At 36.6% G+C, this 20815-nt stretch overlaps 3 protein-coding genes across 6 annotated transcripts in view; 2 read left to right on the top strand and 1 right to left on the bottom strand.

Moving 5' to 3' along the window:
• LOC125877151 (cytochrome b561 domain-containing protein At4g18260-like) overlaps window positions 1-3479 on the top strand; it is a 5079-nt gene extending 1600 nt beyond the window's left edge. Inside the window, exons 1-3 of one of the 2 annotated variants that reach the window (XM_049558488.1) lie at window positions 1632-1878; window positions 2172-2320; window positions 3115-3479. In XM_049558488.1, coding sequence (XP_049414445.1) covers window positions 1732-1878; window positions 2172-2320; window positions 3115-3340 — 522 coding nt within the window. In that variant the 5' untranslated portion in view covers window positions 1632-1731 and the 3' untranslated portion in view covers window positions 3341-3479. Of the gene's footprint in view, window positions 1-1631; window positions 1879-2171; window positions 2321-3114 lie in introns of those variants that run through there. The other variant, XM_049558487.1, reaches the window with a different exon arrangement.
• Window positions 3480-12063: 8584 nt separating this feature from the next.
• On the bottom strand, window positions 12064-16247 carry LOC125877147 (putative pentatricopeptide repeat-containing protein At5g09950). Its single transcript, XM_049558479.1, has one exon. The coding sequence runs from the start codon at window positions 16132-16134 to the stop codon at window positions 12874-12876; it is 3261 nt and encodes a 1086-aa protein (XP_049414436.1). The 5' UTR covers window positions 16135-16247; the 3' UTR covers window positions 12064-12873.
• An 843-nt stretch (window positions 16248-17090) lies between these two features.
• On the top strand, window positions 17091-20239 carry LOC125877148 (putative protein FAR1-RELATED SEQUENCE 10). Of its 3 annotated transcripts, none has more exons than XM_049558483.1 (4): window positions 17091-17254; window positions 17418-18687; window positions 18776-19219; window positions 19313-20239. In XM_049558483.1, the coding sequence occupies exons 2-4, from the start codon at window positions 17653-17655 to the stop codon at window positions 19916-19918; spliced, it is 2085 nt and encodes a 694-aa protein (XP_049414440.1). In that variant the 5' UTR covers window positions 17091-17254; window positions 17418-17652; the 3' UTR covers window positions 19919-20239. The 3 variants fall into 3 exon arrangements, with proteins under 3 accessions (XP_049414440.1, XP_049414439.1, XP_049414438.1); XM_049558482.1 differs by having other exon boundaries at window positions 17415-18687; XM_049558481.1 differs by having other exon boundaries at window positions 17091-18687.
• The last annotated feature ends 576 nt before the right edge of the window (window positions 20240-20815 follow it).

The following is a 20815-nucleotide window of genomic DNA, read 5'->3' as shown; positions in this document are numbered from 1 at the left end:
CATGGTTAAACGATATTTTAATTTGCATGAAAGATAAACTTTCTATTTTATTCTCAATGACATACTTTTATAATTAAAAAAGAGTTTAATTTTTAAATTACTATCCGTTAATTAAAATGGAAGAAGTAATTATACAAATATGAACCTTGTTTATTAGATAGAAGTACCCCACCTATAATTACACGTTTGCTAATAATTAAATATAGCCTAGTTTGTTAATTAATTAGTAGTATACTTTTTAAGGAATTGAAAGTCAACTTAATTCATCCATCGGCCTCAAGTTGATAGCAGTAATTAAAAAAATATTTTATTTGATTGATAGAACTATTAAAAAATCTTTTTTTTGATGGAACCCGTCAAAGGTTTTTAACGATAAATATTGTTTAAAAATTAGAGATAATAATAAGATCAAATCACAATCACAGATAGATAGATACAAAAATTAGTAAGTTATTTTTGAAGGTTGAAAAATGTTATTTAGACTCGGAGATTTAGTTGGAAATAGATATACCTTCTTCTTTATTGATTAAATATGTTATCACCATCAATTTGTCTTAGCGGTTTCTTACAAGATCCTTTCTATACGGGGAGTCTAGTATTCTTTTTCATAACAATTACATCTTTCACTCACACACGATGTGATGAATGTGTTGTCGTGACCGCTTAGACACTATTCATTTGGTACAAAGATTAATAAGTGCCTCAAATGCCCTAAACCTATTATTTTAAACACATATATATGGCTTCTCTGACCCTTTTGTCATTCTCATCTCAAATATGTCTCGTGTCCACACTTATAATGTCAACTGAAATAGGCATATAATAGACCGATCTGAGACACAAGCATAATGTGTGTATTTGACATGATCTTTATTTTTTTCGTCACATATCACTAACATTACTCTTCCAGGTCGTATTTTTGGATTCATACTAAAGTAGCATATACTAACACATCACTTAATGATATTGTCAAGTCATGTTCTTTCAAGGTCGTCTCAGACAGAAGTGAATCACTTGCCTTCCAATTTGCGGTATGAAATGCATTTTAGGGTGTATGTCGATTTTTGTTTCTCTACATTGTACTGATCTTAGTCCAAGTAAATCATTGAGCTCTACACCACTTTACTAGACTTCACATCTAGCTACAGGTATATATTATATATGGATAGTAAGAATCCATATCTTTGATCATTTTTTGTTGGATCTCATCCTAGTCCTTTACTAGAGTGATGTGTTCTTACTCGAAGTTTAAGCAAATTCTATATTTTTGAGATGATGTGATGAGACAAGTCTCAATGAGAATGTTGAGTCTTACATTCACAGAGTAGGAGAAAGGCAAACAATATCACTAATAAGTTGGGATGTTACATTATCTCACTAGTGACCATGCTCTTGCTCAAAGTTGTGTACACAAATCTCCCTCCTACTCTTACTGTATCTTCTGCTCTTTTCAAATCCCATATTATTCTCATCACAAAAAAACAAATCATGTCATAAGATCCCCACTAGGTTGAAATCAAACCTAATTCCCATTACTCTACTTTCATTTCCTCACCATAAATAATCAGTAATCTGAACACTATATGGCCAAACAAAACATTGTTTCATTTGTCTAAAGCATATCACTTTGCATAATTGAGAATAACACTGCTGCTTACAGAGGAAATATTTTTTCGATATTGTTCTCTAACTAGTTTCAAAAACATCTAGCTCATCAGTTAACTTAATTCTATGTTGTCATTTCAAATTATTCTACATGGATTTCTTCTCTGGGCTTCCATGGGTTTCTTGATCCCTATTGGGATTCTTGTAATAAGAATGACAAATAGATATGAAGAATGTGGAACAAGGCTAAAGATTATTCATGCTACTTCACAGGTAACTAATTTATCCCCTTTTTTTTTAACTTTTGTTTCACTATGAATGTAGAAAGGGTCAGAACTTCTTTTCTTTATCATGACAAGTAGTATCTCAACAGTTGCTATAGTTATTACTCCTCCCGTACTTTGTTATGTGGCGTTGTTTTCTTACAAGTCCGTTCTCAATAATATTGACACATTTTTACATTTGAAATAATTTGAACTTTAAACTTTCGATTTTACCTTTAATGACATCAATAGTATCTTTTATGAGTACTATTCTAGATAAAAATATTATCTTTTATTTTGCAGATACTATCTTTTCTCCTTGTAACAGCAGCAGCAATCATGTCGATAGGAAACTTTGACAACTCTTTCACAAATAATCACCAAAGAATTGGCTTAGCTGTTTATGCTGCCATATGGCTGCAAGCAGCCACTGGGATTTTTAAGCCTGACAGGTAAAGGATATATACCTTAATTTCAGGATTTGTAATCACAATACTGGTTATCCCGGTGATCCGTTAGAATTTATGACAAGACAAGTTTTGCTATTAATTTGAAATTCGCCAGGATTTGTGGCCAAATTCTGGTCAATCAACAGGATTTGGCCAGGAATCCTAGCAATTATTGTGACAAGGCACATTTTTCTCGTCAATTTGAAATCCTGGCAATTCGTCAGGATTTTGCTATGTTATGGTGGCCACAAAAACATTTTTAACGGGGTCAAAAATTAAATTACGGCCCAGAAAGATCCTATTTGTGCAAATCTTTTTTTTTTGATAACCGAGAAATCCGTCTGTGACCCGCCCTTTGGACCAATCACAACCTTCTAAACTCGGTGGATAATAGGCCCGCCTCTCTACCCTTCTCCACTTCCTATTTGTGCAAATCTTCCGAAGTTAATTTTAGTAATTTTAAGTATTGTGTTTTTGATTCCTGTACAGAGAAAGCAAAGGAAGGAGTATATGGTTTTCAGTTCACTGGCTTCTAGGAGTGACAGTTTCTTTACTGGGAATTATCAATATATATACAGGTTTACAGTCATATCACAGAAGAACAATGAGAAGCACAAGTGTTTGGAACCTGGCTTTTACTGTNGGCAATTCGTCGGGATTTTGCTATGTTATGGTGGCCACAAAAACATTTTTACCGGGGTCAAAAATTAAATTGCGGCACTGAAAGATCCTATTTGTGCAAATCTTCCGAAGTTAATTTCAGTAATTTTAAGTATTGTGTTTTGATTCCTGTACAGAGAAAGCAAAGGAAGGAGTATATGGTTTTCAGTTCACTGGCTTCTAGGAGTGACAGTTTCTTTACTGGGAATTATCAATATATATACAGGTTTACAGTCATATCACACAAGAACAATGAGAAGCACAAGTGTTTGGAACCTGGCTTTTACTGTTGAGATTGTTGTTATCCTCTTCATCTATCTGCTCCAAGAAAAATGGGCCCTATATAAAGCAAACCAGGAGTGATTTGGTCAATGAAACAGCAGCGACAAACGGATTAAGGAACATCTTCAACAGATGAGAAAAATGAATTGTCACTCATGTCATCATCAGAGCCATTACAGACAAACAAATCATTTGCCTTTTACTAACATTGAATTCTTTCCAATCTTTTCACAGTTTTAGAAACAAATATGAGAGTTTTGTGTGCTGTCAATGTAGAGTGTCATATACAGCATATAACACGAGAGAGTTTGTGTACAATCAATGTAGAGCATCATCTACAACATATAATGTAGAGCATCATATACAGCATATAATACAAGATATCTTGTGTACTAGTAATGTAGAGCACCATATAGAACCAAACAAACAATAAGAGAGATTTGTGTTCACTTTTTCGCCTTACATGTTTTGTCTAAAATTTGCAACTAGCAAAAAGGATAACCCTCTGCATTGGTGAAAAGCTACCTGATGAAGCGTAACAATCATACATTTGTAATGCATTGTATGTCCCATAATAGGTCCCATTTTCTACTCTTTCCCGGAAGTCGATGATTACTCATTATATCTGTACTTGATCTGAAGATGCACTAAACAGAACTGGATTCACTATCATGAGAGATTCACAATACACACTGCTTGTTCTAACCAGCAATAGTTCTTGTGGTGACACCTAGAATGAAAATGGACACTCAAGAAAGATAAAAATGCCCCCAGTTGATCACCTTTTGCTAAGAATCACTTGTTGCTAATGTTAGACTGTACATATGCGATAATACAAAGTACAGTTAGTCTACAACTCCTAATGACCATTCGTCTCAAGTGTTAACAAGGACTTTGATAGACTTTACTGCTGAAATAGTAAATAAAGGAACAAATACTGTTGTTTCACACTAGATGCACTGTTATTACAACAAGAAGTCTGAAAACAAAACAATCACGAGTACACTGACATAATAAATCACATCCTAAGACAATAATGAACTTTAGTAATATAATCATAAAGATCACAACCTTTCTAGACATTCGAGAGGCTAGCAACTCTCCCAGAATTCCCTTTTCTTTATTTTCTGAATACCCTTGTTTTAACTGTGTCCTGCCCCTATTTCTACAGAAAAAACCACCCAATACATGTGTAACTGTCTCATGACAGTTACTAAGTTTCTTAATTGTTTATTTTGGCCTCCTGGAATAATTTTTTATAACTTGAGGCACATCATTACCCTTCCCTATAAGAATCACCTTGTCCTCAAGGTGACAGTCCAGAAATTGTTGATCGATGATTGCATATTCCTCCAAAGAATTCTCAAAATCTGGTAGGGTCTTCCACTTGACTAGCACTTCCAATTTACCATTGATTAGCTTCCTGATCTGCTTCACTTCCTGAGGCTCAACTTGAAGCTCCAATTCTTGGGTAAGAAATGGAGGTAGGTTTTGAGCAGGAGTAGTTGGAAGCAAGCATTTTCTCAACTGTGAAACATGAAACACTGAATGAATGCGTGCTCCAACTAGTAACTCCATTCGATAAGCTACGGGACCAATCTTTTCCAGAATCTTGTAAGGACCATAAAAGCGGGGACTGAGTTTTTCATTGATCTTCTTAGCCAAAGAATGTAGTTTGTAGGGCCGAAGTTTGAGATATACCATTTCACCAATATCAAAAGCTAGTTCTCTACGATGTCGATCAGCTTGATTCTTCATTCTTTGTTGTGCTTGTAACAAATGTTATTTGAGTTTGGTTAAGATCAAATTTCTAGTGCGCACCTGCTCATTTACTTCTTCCACCGCTGAAGTAGTGTCATCCATGTGAAAAACTGATGATGGATCCCTTCCGTATAATGCTTTAAAGGATGTCATACCTGTAGATCTGTTAAAGGATGTATTAAACCAATACTCGACCCAAGATAACCAGTGGGACCATTTCTTGGGATTTTCTCCTGCTATGTAACGGAGATATGTCTCCAAACTCCTATTCACCACTTCTGTTTGCCCATCGGTTTCTGGATGATAGGAAGAGCTATACCGTAAGGTAGTACCTGCTAGCTTGAATAGTTCCTTCCAAAATTGGCTTATGAACACACAGTCACGATCAGACACAATAGACTTAGGAAAACCATACAATTTAACCATTTCCTTAATGAAAACAGATGCAACATCTTTCGTATTAAAAGGGTGTGAAAGTGGAATAAAATGTGCATACTTAGTAAGACGGTCCACCACAACCTAAATAGTATCAAACCTATGGGATTTAGGAAGTCCAGTAATGAAATCCATATTTACATCCTCCCACACATGATGAGGTATAGGCAAAGGTTGGAGTAATCCCGCAGGACTCAAGGTTTGAGACTTGTTCTTTTGACAGATTTCGCACCTAGCAACAAAGTCTTGCACATCCCTCTTCATACCTTCCTAGTAGATATTCTCGGACAACCTTTTATATGTGCGAAGATACCCCAAATGGCCTCCAATAGGAGAAGAATGAAACTCTTTCAATAGCCCAGGTATTCAAGATGATCCTTTTGGCAAAACCAAACGTCCTTTATATAGTAGATATCCATTCTTCAAGTTGTAGTTGTCATCTGCTTGTTGTCCTGAAATTGACTTTTGCAAAATAGAAGCCATTTTGGTGTCTCGTTGTACTTCATGGTCCCATTCCTCCTTGTCTTTATATTGCCAAATTGAAAACGCATATAACTTTGAAGATTCCCCGCGTCTTGACAAAGCTTCAGCCACTCTATTTTCAACACCTGGTTTGTACTTAATCTCAAACTTTTAACCCATGAGCTTGGAAACCCATTTTTGTTGATTCTCATCCATAACCCTCTGTCCTAGCAAAAATTTAAGGGCTTTTTGGTCAGTTTTAATGATGAAATGATGGCCTGGCAAATAGTGATACCATCTCTTGACAGCCAACACAATAGCCATTAACTCTCGTTCATATACCGAACATTGTCTCACTCTGGAAGAAAGCATTCGACTGAAATAAGAAATAGGTTTACCATTTTGCATTAAAACTGCACCAACACCAAATCCCGAAGCATCAGCTTCAATTACAAAGGGTTGAGAAAAGTTTGGCATCGCTAAAACGGGCACTTGAGTCATAGCCAACTTCAATGCCTCAAAAGCTTGTTGAGCGCGTTCTCCCCATGAAAAGGCATCATTTTTTAGTAAATCAGTTAAAGGGGCAGTAATCTTACCATAATCTTTGACAAATTTTCTGTAATATCCCGTGAGTCCCAAAAATCCCCACAAAGACTTTATATCTCTAGGACTTGGCCAAAATATCATACGGTCAATCTTGGAGGGGGTCAGCCTGCACTCCTTCAGAGGAGATAATATGACCCAAATATTCAAGTTTAAGCTAACCAAACGTGCATTTTTTCTTGTTGATTACCAGCTGATTCTGTTTGAGAATTTTCAGAACAACCTTCAAATGCCCCAGATGTGAAGCATAATCCTTACTGTAAATCAAAATATCATCAAAGAATACCAAAATAAATTTCCGCAGATGATCCCTAAAAATATCATTCATCAGTGATTGAAAAGTTGAGGGTGCATTGGTCAAACCAAATGGCATGACCATAAACTCATAATGTCCCTCATGAGTGCGGAAGGCTGTTTTTGCTTCATCTCCAGCTTAAATGCGAATTTGATGATAACCTGACTTAAGATCCAACTTGGAAAATATGGTGGCTCCCCCTAGCTCATCAATGCATGGAATTGGAAATTTTTCAGGGATCGTGATATCATTAAGAGCCCAATAATCAACACAAAATCGCCAACTTCCATCCTTCTTAACCAGTAATACTGGACTAGAATATGGACTAGTACTAATTTTAATGATTCCAGCAGCCAGCATCTCTTTGACCAAACGCTCGATCTCTGCTTTTTGACAATGAAGATATTGATATGGATGGATGTTTGGTGGTTGTGCTCCAGATTGAAGAGTAATAGCATGATCCCAAGAACGACGTGGTGGTAAGCCTAAGGCCTGCTCACATACTTCTGGATAATCATATAATAACGTTTCAATCTCCTTTGATGTTATAACTACTTCATCTTCAGTTATTGTTACTTGATTCAACTCGACCAGAAATCCTTGGTTTCCTTTCTTTAACAAATTGGTCATGGCTTTGAGTGACACTACTGTTCGAATCATGGCTGGATCCCCTCGAAGCGACATCAATCTTCCTGCATCTTTGAATTTCATGGTAAAAAGTTTCCAATTCACCCCCATCTCTCCTAATGTGGCCAACTATTCCATCTTTAATACCACATCAGTTCCCCTCAATTCAAATAGAAAATATTGTTGGTTGATTTGGACTCCTTGCACGTCTATCCTTACCTCTTTGCATACTTCACTCCCACTAACTTGTTGACCATTACCAATTGTTACTTCAAATCCTTTGGTCTTCTTAATAGGTAATTGCAGATGATGAGTGAGGGTGGAGGATATAAAATTATGGGTAGCTCATGAATCTTCCCCACAAGTTTCATTGTTCTACCTCTTGTAAGGCCCACGACTGAATTCATATTCAACACCATCATAGTACCTTTCATTTCCCCTTCAGCTACATCTTCTCCGGTAGACTCAAAGAATTCCTCTGTATCATCTTCATTTGTGTTGGGTGCCTCTGAAATAATCAATAGGTTAAGCTGTCTATTTTTACAACGATGATTAGGGCCAAATTTTTCATCACATCTGAAACATAACCTTAGCTCTCTTTTTTGGGCAAATTCTGAATCAGACAACCTTTTGAATTGTCCTTCAGACTTTGCTACTGCAGTCCCGTTGAAGCCAATCGACTTTGTGGCAGTATGCTCTGGTGAATCAGTGTTACGACCTGCTACTCCGGCTCTTGAGTCACGAGATTCAAAAATGTTTGCAACTCGGTGATAATTGGGTCTAAACCCAACTAGTTTATTGCCTGCACTTCCTTTGCCTGATTCAAATTTAAAACCTTGTACTTGCTGCAAAACATAATTTCAATCCTCCACCTTTTGAGTCATCTCCATTATCTCCCTCAATGTTTAAGCCTGTAACAACATCACTTCTGCTTGAATTTCCTCTTTCAGCCTAAGTTGCTCGGACTCGGGTGCGGGTATCCGAGACGGATGCGAATCCGAGAGTCGGATTAGGCAAAATTTAAATTTTAAGATTCGGGGGTGCTAATCCGAGTATGGATGCAGGTGCGGGGATACGGCTAATTGGTATACATGGTATATATAATATAAGGTGTAATATATTATATATACATGGTATAATTGCTTATTATTTTTAGCGTACCTCGAAAAATAAAATATATCAATAACAACAATAATAATATATCTAGTATAATCAAATAAGTAGATATATATATATATATAATAAAATATTATTAAAAATATTTATGAAATATATTTAATAATGAATTGCATATTTTGGTATAATTACATACAAAATAAAAGGAGTATAATTGTTAAAGAAAAGAGAGAATATAATAAACATTAAAAGTATTAATTTATTTTATAAATAAAAAAGGACACACTTATCTAGAGAAACCCTTAGCCTTTAGTTTTCTTTTTCAAGAAAAGTTGAAAAGTTGAAAAGACTTTAATTTTTCAAAATAATAAAAAAGTTGTACTTCCTGTACTTTTTCAAGAAAAAACTCCTCCTCTTTCTTCTTCTCTTTACTTTTTCAATGAAGAAAAAACTCCTCCTCTTTCTTCTTCTCTTTACTTTCTCAATGAAGAAAAAACTCCTCCTCTTTCTTCTTCTTTTTACTTTTTCAAGCTTCTTACAGCTCCGCCGCCTCTCTGAAGAGGTCGCCGGAAACTGATCTCTTTTTCCCCAAATTTTTTTCTCGGCTCTGGTCAAAGTGTCCGGATCGGATTGATCGAATCAGACACGCACCCCGCACCCGCACCAGTGTCGCGTCGAGACGGGTTCGCCTTCAAAAATGAAGAGTCCGCGCAACATAGCTTTCAGCCCATTTAGAAACACTCCGGATAACATTCCATCAGATGCCTCTTTCATAGATTCTGACACCTTTTCAAATTCTTCATGAAACACGGTAACTGTGCTAACCTGTTTCAACCCCATTAAGACATCATATTGGTTGATTTTTTGAGAATGATGAAATCGGTTCAACAACTCTCTTTTGAAGTCTTCCCAGGTTAACATTTGTTGCCAAGATTCCATCCAATAATACCAATTTAAGGATTTTCCTTCCAAACAAACACCTGCTACCTGTAATCTTTCCGCTTCAGAAATTTCATTCATGGCAAAATATCGCTCCACTTTGAAAATCCATCCCAAAGGATCCTCTCCTTCGAAAACTGGTAGTTGTAGTTTCCGAAACTTCTTCCCATCTTTTTCTCCAGCCTAGTTGACATTGCTTCCCTCTTCTTGGTTTTCGACAGATCTGGTTTGAGAAGGGGATGCTTCTGCCATCACAGTTCTCCCTTGTGCTTCAATTCTCGCAAGAGTTTCTGTCAAATTTGTCTCCACTTGTTCGACTCGCCCCTCTATTCTACTCACCATCCCTGAACGTTACTGCTCTGATACCAATTTGATAGACTTTACTGCTGAAATAGTAAATAAAGGAACAAATACTGTTGTTTCACACTAGATGCACTGATATTACAACAAGAAGTTTGAAAACAAAACAATCACGAGTACACTACTGACATAATAAATCACATCCTAAGACAATAATGAACTTTAGTTATATAATCATAAAGATCACAACCTTTCTAGACATTCGAGAGGCTAGAAATTCTCCCAGAATTCACTTTTCTTTATTTTCTGAATACCCTTGTTTTAACTGTCCTGCCCCTATTTCTAAAACCACCCAATACAAGTGTAACTGTCTCATGACAGTTACTAAGTTTCTTAATTGTTTATTTTGGCCTCTTGGAATAAGTTTTTATAACTTGAGGCACATCAGACTTTCACAAACTTACACAGTTTCACTATATTAGTAACAAAAATATTGAATATATCTGTGAAGTATTTATACAAGTCATGGAAATAACTGCACATAAGCCGTTTTGATTTCAATTCCTAAATGAACAAGGGGTGGAAGAATGACAAATGCTCCAATTGCAACAAATAAATAAAGTCATTCCTCTGAGATACTTCATCCCTGTAGGCTTGTCTTCTGGTGTTTCTTCTTCTGTGAAATAGTTAAGAACTTGGTACTGGCCTTCTTCAGATTCTTACTCAAGGGAATGCTGAAGTCATCATCATGATCTCCAACTAACTTCGTGAGCTGATTGCAAATTGTACTTTTATAGAGCTACTATCAGTTTCATATCCTGGTCAAGGATCAAGTGAATAACAGTCATGAATAACTAAAGGGTAATTCGGCACTCAACAGTGACAGCCAAATGGAAGAAAACATGGGAAGTTAACTTGAAGTCTTGCTATAATTTTTTGAGCAGAGAGGACAATAGGGATAATGAATGTCCTAGGTCGACGGTTCCAATTCAGATTTTGACTAGATACAAAAAATAGAAACTTTTTTCCTTAATATATTTTTTCAGAGAACATTTCCTTTTTTTCACATTTATCATAATAAAATAATGATTCTTCTTGTTTCTTCTCTTTCCAACAGTTTTTATGATATCTTTGGATCCAGTCCATGTATTACTGCATCAACTCTTTTAACAGTATCTAAGATCCCAGTTGCCCGTGGTTGTTTTTTACTTGTTTCCAAGATCAGTTCGTTTGTATACATTAGTGTGAAGTAGTTATCATCAACTTGGATGTGACAATATAGGACTATATGTCAGAAAGAAAATATAAGATAAATTACGTTTTGGGATTATAAGTTACTAAGATAGAGAAGCAAACAAAGTGAATGCTATTGCAAACATAAGGTAAGAGATCCGTGCATTACCCATGTTAATTCAAAAAAGAATAAGGACAAGATACTGGTAAAATGACTAAACCTGTCTTGTCCCATATAATCAACTTCAAAAATGTCAGAGTCTAATCCTGATCATAAACACTGACAAAAAATTTCTCTTAGCCAAAACATGCTTTTCCTAGGGTGAGAAATTCCAACCAACTCATTCATCATTCTGTAAAGTAATCCTGAAAAAGAATCAGTCTTGGTATTGAAGGAACCTGCATCTTTGTTATTCTATTTTATAATGATCGACAATGTTGTACATGATCCTTCATATTATTGTGTCCATCTATAATGTAACATTAGTTGTAGCTGCTTGCAGCCCGTACAAGAGGACTCAGTACTGCACAAGTAGAGAACAGAAGTAGAACCTTCTGGATAATATACACACTTTTATCAAGCATTTTGAGATGAAGAAGACGAGCTAGCACAAAGGAAGACATACTGCTCATGCACATTACCTTCCCTTGATTTGGTGTTAGAACTTGATTAACTACAATGAACATCTTTCGGTCATACTGCTGTTAACTTCTTTCTCAACCATATCTATGGAGTACCATGGGTATGTGCTCAGCTAGCATGTAAAACGAGCCTTCCCATGAACCACTCATCTGAAGGATGAGTTCCTTAGAGATCAAAAGCTGGACTTTACATGATCTGTGGAGTCTGCACAATGAAATCGTCCTGCAAAACCAAAGGCCTCTATTGTGCAAGAGCACCTTCAATACAGTCTACCCTATACATTCAACTTTGATTTCATGTTGCCATTTGCTGTCAATCTAACCAATTCAAGCATAAAATATCAAAGAAATATGGCAACTATCAATCAAACACCAGGAGTATGGTATGTTTCCCTTCCCATGCTTCATTGACATGCTGAACTCTTCCCATTACTTCGTCTGTTTTGAAATTCCCCATTAAGCAACACTCCTTTCTCTAAGTTAGACAGAATTTGATCAATCACCAATAATTATCACAAGAACACTCCCATCAGCAAAAATCTATTTTTTCAACAATGGTGGTGCCAGCACCAACTTGTTTGGGACTGAGGCATATTAGGTGTTGGTGGTGATGTATGGGCCAGCTTGTGCACATCTCGACTAATTCACTTGGTACCTGCTGCTTCTCACCAATACGTGTACATGGGTAACTTTGTTCCCAAGCTTAGACAGATGGGAAGAAATCATCTAACAATCTTTCGCCTCCGCAGGGATTTGAAGTTCTGAACCCCGGTTTCCCATGGTCCCTTCCAACTTCATTGACCACTAAGCAAGTGCACAAAATGATGAAATCTGCAGGAGTCTCATAATACTATTTGTCTGCCAACAACTTGGATACATGCTTACATAGGGTTTGCTATTCTCAACTCTCCTTACATTTGCCATACTCCTTTTAATTGATGGTGTCATTAGCTGTCATTCTAGCTGATTCATGTCATAAAACGTTAAAGAAATATGGCAAGTAATTCAAACCACACCAAGATTATGGCACACTTGACTAAATAATGTTGAGGTCCTCACCAGAATAATTGATGCAACACCCTTGCAAACTGCCTCTCTCCTTTACTTCAGACATGACATGCTTGAACCTTTTCTATTGCTTCGTCTGTTATTGCCCCATTAAGTAGCATCCCTTTCTTTAAGTTAGAAAACATTTGATCTATCACCAGTAATCGTTACATGAACACTTTCCATCAGCAAAATGATGAAATCTGTTGGAGTCTCGTAATACTATTTGTCTACCAACAACCTGTGAAATGTACCTGAAGGCAGAGTGACAGTCCCCACAAACTCGAAGGTTTTTCATTATTCTGATTGGCATATCTGATTTCCGTGTAAGAACAAAAGCAACTGCAAGTCTTTCACTATGATAGCTGAGGAGTTCTTCCTTATTCTCCAGTTCAAGATCATACAATGCATATTTAATCTGTGGTGCATACCCTGCATCCCTAATCCTCTTGTGCAGTTCCTTAAGTTTTTCATAAATTGCATGTTTATCTGGATGTGATTGATCACCAGCTACAAAAACATGAACACCATCTCTCATGCTAACCCAGCTGCATCCAGCTTCTTTCCTAACTGTTGCTTCTCGCATTGCACGCCGAGCCTCTGCCACATCCTCCCACTTCCCTCCTGAAGCATACATATTTGCAAGAAGCACATAATTCACAGCATTATGAGGTTCCAACTCCAAGAGCATGTGAGCAGCCTTCCTACCTAGATCTGTTTTACGACTGCTTGCTCGACCACAGGCTCCAAGCACAGTCCTCCAGATAAGTGCATTGGGCTTTAATGGCATTTTATTGATGAAGTCCTCCAATTTATTCATCTGCCCTGCTCGTCCCAGGATATCAACCATGCATGAGAAATGTTCAATCCGAGGTGTCAGTCCATATTGTTTGCTCATGGAATCAAAGTAGTCCATGCCCTGCCCGACAAATCCCACGTGGCTACAAGCTGATAAGACACCAACAAATGTGACATGGTCAGGTGTTTGACCATCCATCTTCATTTTTGTAAAAAGCTCTAGTGCTTTATGTCCGTGTCCATGCCGTGCATAACCAGATATCATTGAGTTCCATGAATATATATTACGTGCAGGCATTAAATCAAAAAACCTTGAAGCATAATCTATTCTTCCACATTTGGCATACATGTCAACAAGAGCACTCCCAACAACAATGTCAGATTCCAAACAGGCTCTAATTGCACAAGCATGAACTTCCATGCCATGCTCCAATGTTGCGATTGAGGCACATGCACTGAGAACAGAGGCAAATGTGAAGCCATCTAATTTCTGTCCCTTGTGCAGCATAAGCCAGACTAAGTCCATGGCTTTTGGTAAGATCTCATTGTGTAAATATCCAGAGATCATTAAATTCCAACTCACATCATCCTTCCTGTCAGACATCTCAGAAAATATGTTCTCACAGTCATCCATTTCCCCACACTTACCATAACAAGCAAGAAATGTGTTTTCAATAGACTTAGCATCCATTGCACTATATTTTAGCACCAGAGCATGGATTTGACGAACAAGACCAAGAAGAGAAAGAGATGATATTGCTGAAAGGACATTTATAAATGTCACATTGTTAGGACTCCATCCAGCACACATCATCTGTCTGAAGTACTCTATGGCTTCAGAAATAGACGTCTCAGAATCACCTAATGCACCGATAATGGTATTCCATGAAACTAGATCATGTTCTGGCATCAAGGTAAACAATTTCTTGCATTCAGTCACACATCCAGTATCAGCATATAAAGCAAGAAGAGTATTAGACACTGAAACATCAACATCAAGTCCTAACTTTATCCCTTCACTGTGCAATTGTTCCCCCAATCTTATCCAATTCAGGCTTTCACAAGAACTTAAACCACTTATCAGTGAGTAGTTTGAAGCCATCAGACCTATTCTCCTCATAGATTGGAAGGTTAATATTGCATCTTCAAAACAATCATTTTGATCTAGAGCAGAGATCATAGAGTTCCATGATACTGAATCCTTATTAACCATGAGCTGGAAAACAGAATGGGCAATTTGGATTTCACCAAATTTAGAATACATATTAATCAGAGCATTTCCAATAGCAGCCTTGGAGTTGCACAGACCAGTTCGAATAACATATGCATGTAGCTCTCTGCCTCTTATTTCCCCTTCTTCCAACGAAGAGAATTCAGAAAATGCACTGAAAAGAACCACAAAGGAATCAGGATTGATTTTAACTAAGTCTCTTATCTCCATGAAAACCTTAGCTGCGTCTTCTCCCTGACCAAGTCTCACCAATCCGACCATGAGCCCGTTCAAGGACACTGCATTCCTTGCACCCATCTGTTTAAAAACCTTCAACGCTGTATCGAGAGACCCAAGCCTTCCAAAACCACTGAGCAGAGCACTGCCAACATACAAGTCTTCCAAGAGTCCAGACTTTTCAATGTTTGCCAGAAGCTGCTCCAGTAAAAGCAAACCACAATTAACATGATTAGCAGCAGTAGTAATTAAGCTGCCAAAAGTGAACTCAGTTGGTTTAAAAGTAAACCCCAAATCCTCTTTTTGCATAAAAGAGAAGAGCTCAAAGGCAGAAACTGTGTCTCGCTGAGAGTAAACTGAAATAATAGAATTGCATGATACAGAATTCTTATTCTTTATCTCTTCAAAAACACGCCAAGCATAATCACCATGACCTGCACAACTTCCGTACATCGAGATCAAGACATTGGAAACAACTTCATTAGAAGCATGCCCTGTTTTCAAAAGCAAACCATGAATTTGCATCCCCAACCTCAACCCACAAGCACCTAAACCCTGACAAGACCTCAAAGCACTACCACAAGCATAATGATTAGGAATAAACCCGGACGAAACCATTTCTTGGAAAACTCCACATGCCTCATCAGGCATTCCATTTTGTGAATAACCCGTAATCAAACACGCCCACGTAACTAGATTTCTGTTCGGCATTTCATCGAACACATCATGAGCAGAGATCAAATCAGCATTTTTTACATACAAATTAATAAGGGTGTTGCACAAGTACAAATCTTTAACAACCCCATATTTAATAATATCCAAATGGAGTCTTTGGGCATCGTTTTCAGAAAAAGAAAGAAGATATTTTTGCACTAGAAACTCGCACTTATCTGAAACTATAGGAACAGAATAGACTGACTTTTCCAGCAAAACAGCGGCTCCCAAATGTTTTGTATTGCTATTCAAGGGATAAGTGGAGTCTTTGAATTGAAATACTGGTTCTTGGGTTGGAGGAAAAGATATGTTATTTGTTCTAGCGATGGAGGGAAAAACAGAGTGATTTGAGAAAGAGTGAAGAATAGAAGCTGCAACTGTGGTGAAACCGAAAGTAGGATTTGGATTATGATTCAGTAGCTTGTTTCGCGTTTGTATCATTGCTGCCATAAACATGGTCACCGATGATTGAGCTCAAAAAGTTTCTACTGTTACCTCATTTAACCTTGTCGCCATTTCTGCCCCTCTAAAAACTTGTTTTTAGGAAGCAATGCTTATGCCAATTCTATAACGAATATTTGAGGAGTGGCAAAGTATTCTCGGAATATGAATATGGTGTTAGGCCAAATATACCCCGAACTACGTTATAGTGAAGAGTATATATTCTTTAATTTTTGAATGGTAGAGATATTAATTCAAGAATACGATGGAGGTACAATAGTTTGGTGATATATTTTTCTTTTTTTTCTTTTTTCTAATTTCACTGTGAGCAGCTATGACCATATTTGTTGTCCGTTTAGCCAATGATGATGTTAATATAAATAGAACCAATGATATATGCGTGAACTTCATATTCATGTGAAGAAAATTAAGTCAAACAGGTCATTTTGTGTCATTTCGGCTATTTTCTAGGGTTTATTTTGTGTCAATCATGTATTTGCTAGTGTTTGTGTAGCATTGTACTATTTTCTCATATCTAATTTGTGTAACATTCTATTATCTTTTCGGTAATTACTTTCTTATATTCGAGTTATGTTGTGTCGTGCGTGATCAATAAATATTGTGTTTTTGTTATAAACGTTTGCTTATTTAATTAGATTGTATAAAATTTTTGTACAATTTTGATAGTTTTTATATTTTATGTCTATGAGTAAAAAAGATATAATTTAAAAATCTCTATTATATGTTCAAACAAAACTTCAACTTCATATATCAAAATTCAAAGCCTTACACCGTCTATCCCAATTTATATTGCATCTTTCGAGTTTTAAATTTCAAAAAAGTTTATGTTCAATTTTAATTTTTCATATATTTTAAATTTCTAACTCATATATTTTTACAGAATTTACAAATATATAAATTTTGAGCTCAGTGTGTTTTTCTTTCCCATCTTCAGTATAGCTTTTGACTTCCTATTAAAAAAATCAAGGAAAGAAACAAAAATAAAAAGAGATTTGTGCTGAAAGATTGGAGCATGGAGAACCCAAGAGGCGATTACAAGAATGAAGAAAAATGTCAAATAGTCTAGTTGTTCATACTATTTTTATCTACAAAGATTGCAACTTTTTGACATTTGGTAAGCAAATTCCTCATAATTCATCATATTTGAATTGGTGTTTTGTTTTTTTTCGTTTTAGTTTTGCAATTGAAAGCTGATTCTTCTACTCAATACTGCTCTTCTACTTTACAGATTTTGTCTATTTTCCCTTGTAATTTATCATTCTATACTCATATAGCAGACACCCAATTCAAGATTTTGGACTCCAAGTTGAAATTCATAGTCGAATTTGAGATTTCTGGGATTTTCTGTTGTTTTCATTCTTGAAATGAAGTGGGGGTTCTTTTTTTTTTTGTTGTGATGGCTCTAATGATGATCTCTCTTGGTCTTTGTTGAACCCATTAGAGTTGGTTTGCTTTTGGGAATCATAAATTGAGGATCTTTTTAGTGGGTTTAGAAAGGTTGTGTGTATTGTTATGGAGATTTTGGCAGCAAAGCCATTGAATAACATATGGATTAGGAGACAGCAATGCCCTTGTGGAGATTGGAAGTGTTACATTAAAGCTGATGGAGATGATCACACAGCAAATGTTTCTCAAATGACAAAGAGTGAAACAGCATCGTCTTTGTCCCAAGATGTTGTCTTTACTCCATATGTTGGGCAGATATTTAAAAGTGATGATGAAGCATTTGAATATTATAGCAACTTTGCTAGGAAGAATGGGTTTTCTATTAGGAAAGCGCGTTCAACGGAAAGCCAAAATTTGGGGATTTATAGAAGGGATTTTGTGTGTTACCGGTCTGGATTCAATCAACCAAGGAAGAAGGCTAATGTGGAACATCCTAGGGATAGGAAATCAGTAAGGTGTGGATGTGATGCGAAGTTGTACTTGACAAAAGAAATTGTTGATGGTGTAGCACAATGGTATGTTTCTCAGTTTAGTAATGTTCATAATCATGAATTATTGGAAGATGATCAAGTTCGACTACTTCCTGCTTACCGAAAAATCCAAGTGGCTGACCAGGAACGGATTCTTTTGCTGTCCAAAGCTGGGTTTCCTGTCAATCGGATAGTGAAGGTGCTGGAATTAGAAAAAGGAGTTCAACCGGGGCAGTTGCCTTTCATAGAAAAAGATGTCAGAAATTTTGTCAGGACATGTAAGAAAACTGTTCAGGAGAATGATGCTTTGATCACAGAGAAAAGAGAAAATGATCTTTTGGAGCTTCTTGAGGCTTGCAAAGCATCAGAACAAAAGGATGAGGGGTTTGTTTACAGCTTTACTACTGATGAAAATGGCAGAGTGGAAAACATCGCATGGTCATATGGACACTCACTTCAAGCATATTCGTTTTTTGGTGATGCTGTCATTTTTGACACTACATACCGCTCTATCACGTATAATATGCTATTTGGTGTGTGGTTTGGAATTGACAATCATGGGAATGCACTTTTTCTTGGATGTGTTCTGCTGCAAGATGAGACATCACAATCATTCTCTTGGGCCTTACAGGTTAGGACAAGAAAGCTTCAGTGTTTTTTTTTTTTTTTTTGCATCCATAATCACATTTATCTTAATGGTTGGTATTTCCTTTATGCAGTCTTTTGTTCGATTCATGAGAGGGAGACAACCTCAGACAATCGTGACTGATATAGATTCAGGGCTAAGAGATGCTATAGCAAGCGAGATGCCTAACACTAAGCATGTTATATGTATATGGCAAGTTCTCTCAAAATTATCTAGTTGGTTCTCCTCGCCTCTTGGATTACAGTATCCAGATTTTAAATCTGAGTTTGATATGTTATGTCGACTGGAAAATGTAGAGGACTTTGAGCATCAATGGAATCAACTGGTTGCTCGGTTTGGACTTGGTTCAGATAAGCACATCGCTCTTCTTCTCTCTTATCGAGCATCCTGGCCGATTTCTTACATGCGGAACTTTTTCCTGGCTCGAACAATGACCATTGAGTATTGGAAATTGGTAGAGACATTCATGAAGAATATCTTGACCCCTCAATCAAGCTTACTATTATTCTTTGAACAGGTACAGAACAGTTATAACTACTTGACTTCGCTTTTATTGACATGCCTAGTACATGATTTGATGACAAATTCTGCACATTTTAAACCACCACAGGTTGGTTTGGTGTGCAACTTTGGGAATCATAAGAAGGAAAAGCAACTTTATATGCCTGCTAAGACTTGCCTGCCTCTTGAAGAACATGCAAGGAGTATTCTTACGCCTTATGCCTTCAATATCATGCAGCATGAGGTTATGCTGTCTATGCAATATGCAATAACAGAAATGGCTAATAGCTCATATCTTGTGAGGCATTATAAGAAAATGGAAGCAGAGTGTCTTGTTATTTGGATTCATGAAGATGAGCAAGTTCACTGCTCTTGTAAGGAATTTGAGCACTCTGGCATTTTGTGCCGCCATTCTATTCGAGTGCTAGTATCTAAGAACTACTTTCAAGTCCCAGAAAAATATTTTCCACTTCGATGGAGACTAGAGAGTTCCTTAGCTTCCCTGGATGATTCAGTCATTCAAAGTAGTGCTAATGAGTATTTTCAAGTTTTCCATGCTCTTAGTGGAAGTCTATATTCAGAATCATTCATCTCTAAGCAGCGTTTTAATTATGTTAATAGAGAGCTCAAACAGCTCCTTGAGCAAATACAGAAAATGCCTACTGTAGATGAAGTTGCTGTGAGTTCAGCACCTATTAATGTTAGTGAACTCTAGCACTTATGATGTTTTGCCTGGTGGCTAATTTAGCAATACTAGGGAACTAAAGCTTTTGCGAAGGAACATTTGAGAAAGAAATTAGGCGTGAATTTATTTACTTTGTATAGCAAAAAGGTTACAGTATCAACATGGAACCACAGAGAGTCATTAAAAACATTCTTTCTTAATTTTCAGCAGGCTTCCTTTTGAATACTTTGTTGCTCTTTGCTTTCTTTAGAGTTGACTAATATGGCTGAATAGAAATGCATGAGAGTCACAAAAAGTATCATGTCACCATGTACATTTCCTTTGACAGTGACTTTCACTAGTGGGAATCAGTTGTATTTTGATTTACTTATCAATTTAACAAATTAACGTTACTCACTGGAATAATTATTCTCCTTTACTTAATCTGGATTTCCTAACTGCAAAATAAGCTTCATTGATGGAAGCCCTGTAATGATGGTGTTGCTGATGTCCTGAAAGTTTCTCTGTACTGAAAGATTTAACAGGAGACGTTCAGGGATTGGTGTATTTCTTGGTCAATGGCTTTCTGTAAATGAGTGGAGAACTTGCAGAGGTAAGTCATATAGAATATTTGGATTTTTCATGTCTTTTCTTTTGTAATATAGTTGTTCATTTCCATATTAGGTAGTTAAAATGATATTCTTTCAAAACTTTGAAATTTGCTTTCAAACTGTTACTAGGTAGTTGCTAGTAACAACACTTATTCTTTTCCTGGCATGTGTTCTGCTTTGTTTACTTTTCATGCTTGTGTATTCATACTCGTTTCAGCTTGATGAAAGATTAACATTTTAAAGAGTACACTATAGAACATCATCTACTCTCATTCCCAAACAAGTTGGGGTCGGCTTTATGAATTCTCACTTCTTCATTTAAGCTCATTATATATCA

The sequence above is a fragment of the Solanum stenotomum genome, chromosome 9 (genome assembly GCF_019186545.1).
Source record: "Solanum stenotomum isolate F172 chromosome 9, ASM1918654v1, whole genome shotgun sequence".
In the NCBI taxonomy this organism is placed as follows: domain Eukaryota; kingdom Viridiplantae; phylum Streptophyta; class Magnoliopsida; order Solanales; family Solanaceae; genus Solanum; species Solanum stenotomum.
The sequence above is the reverse complement of the archived record's forward strand: the minus strand, read 5'-3'. Positions and strand labels throughout refer to the sequence as shown.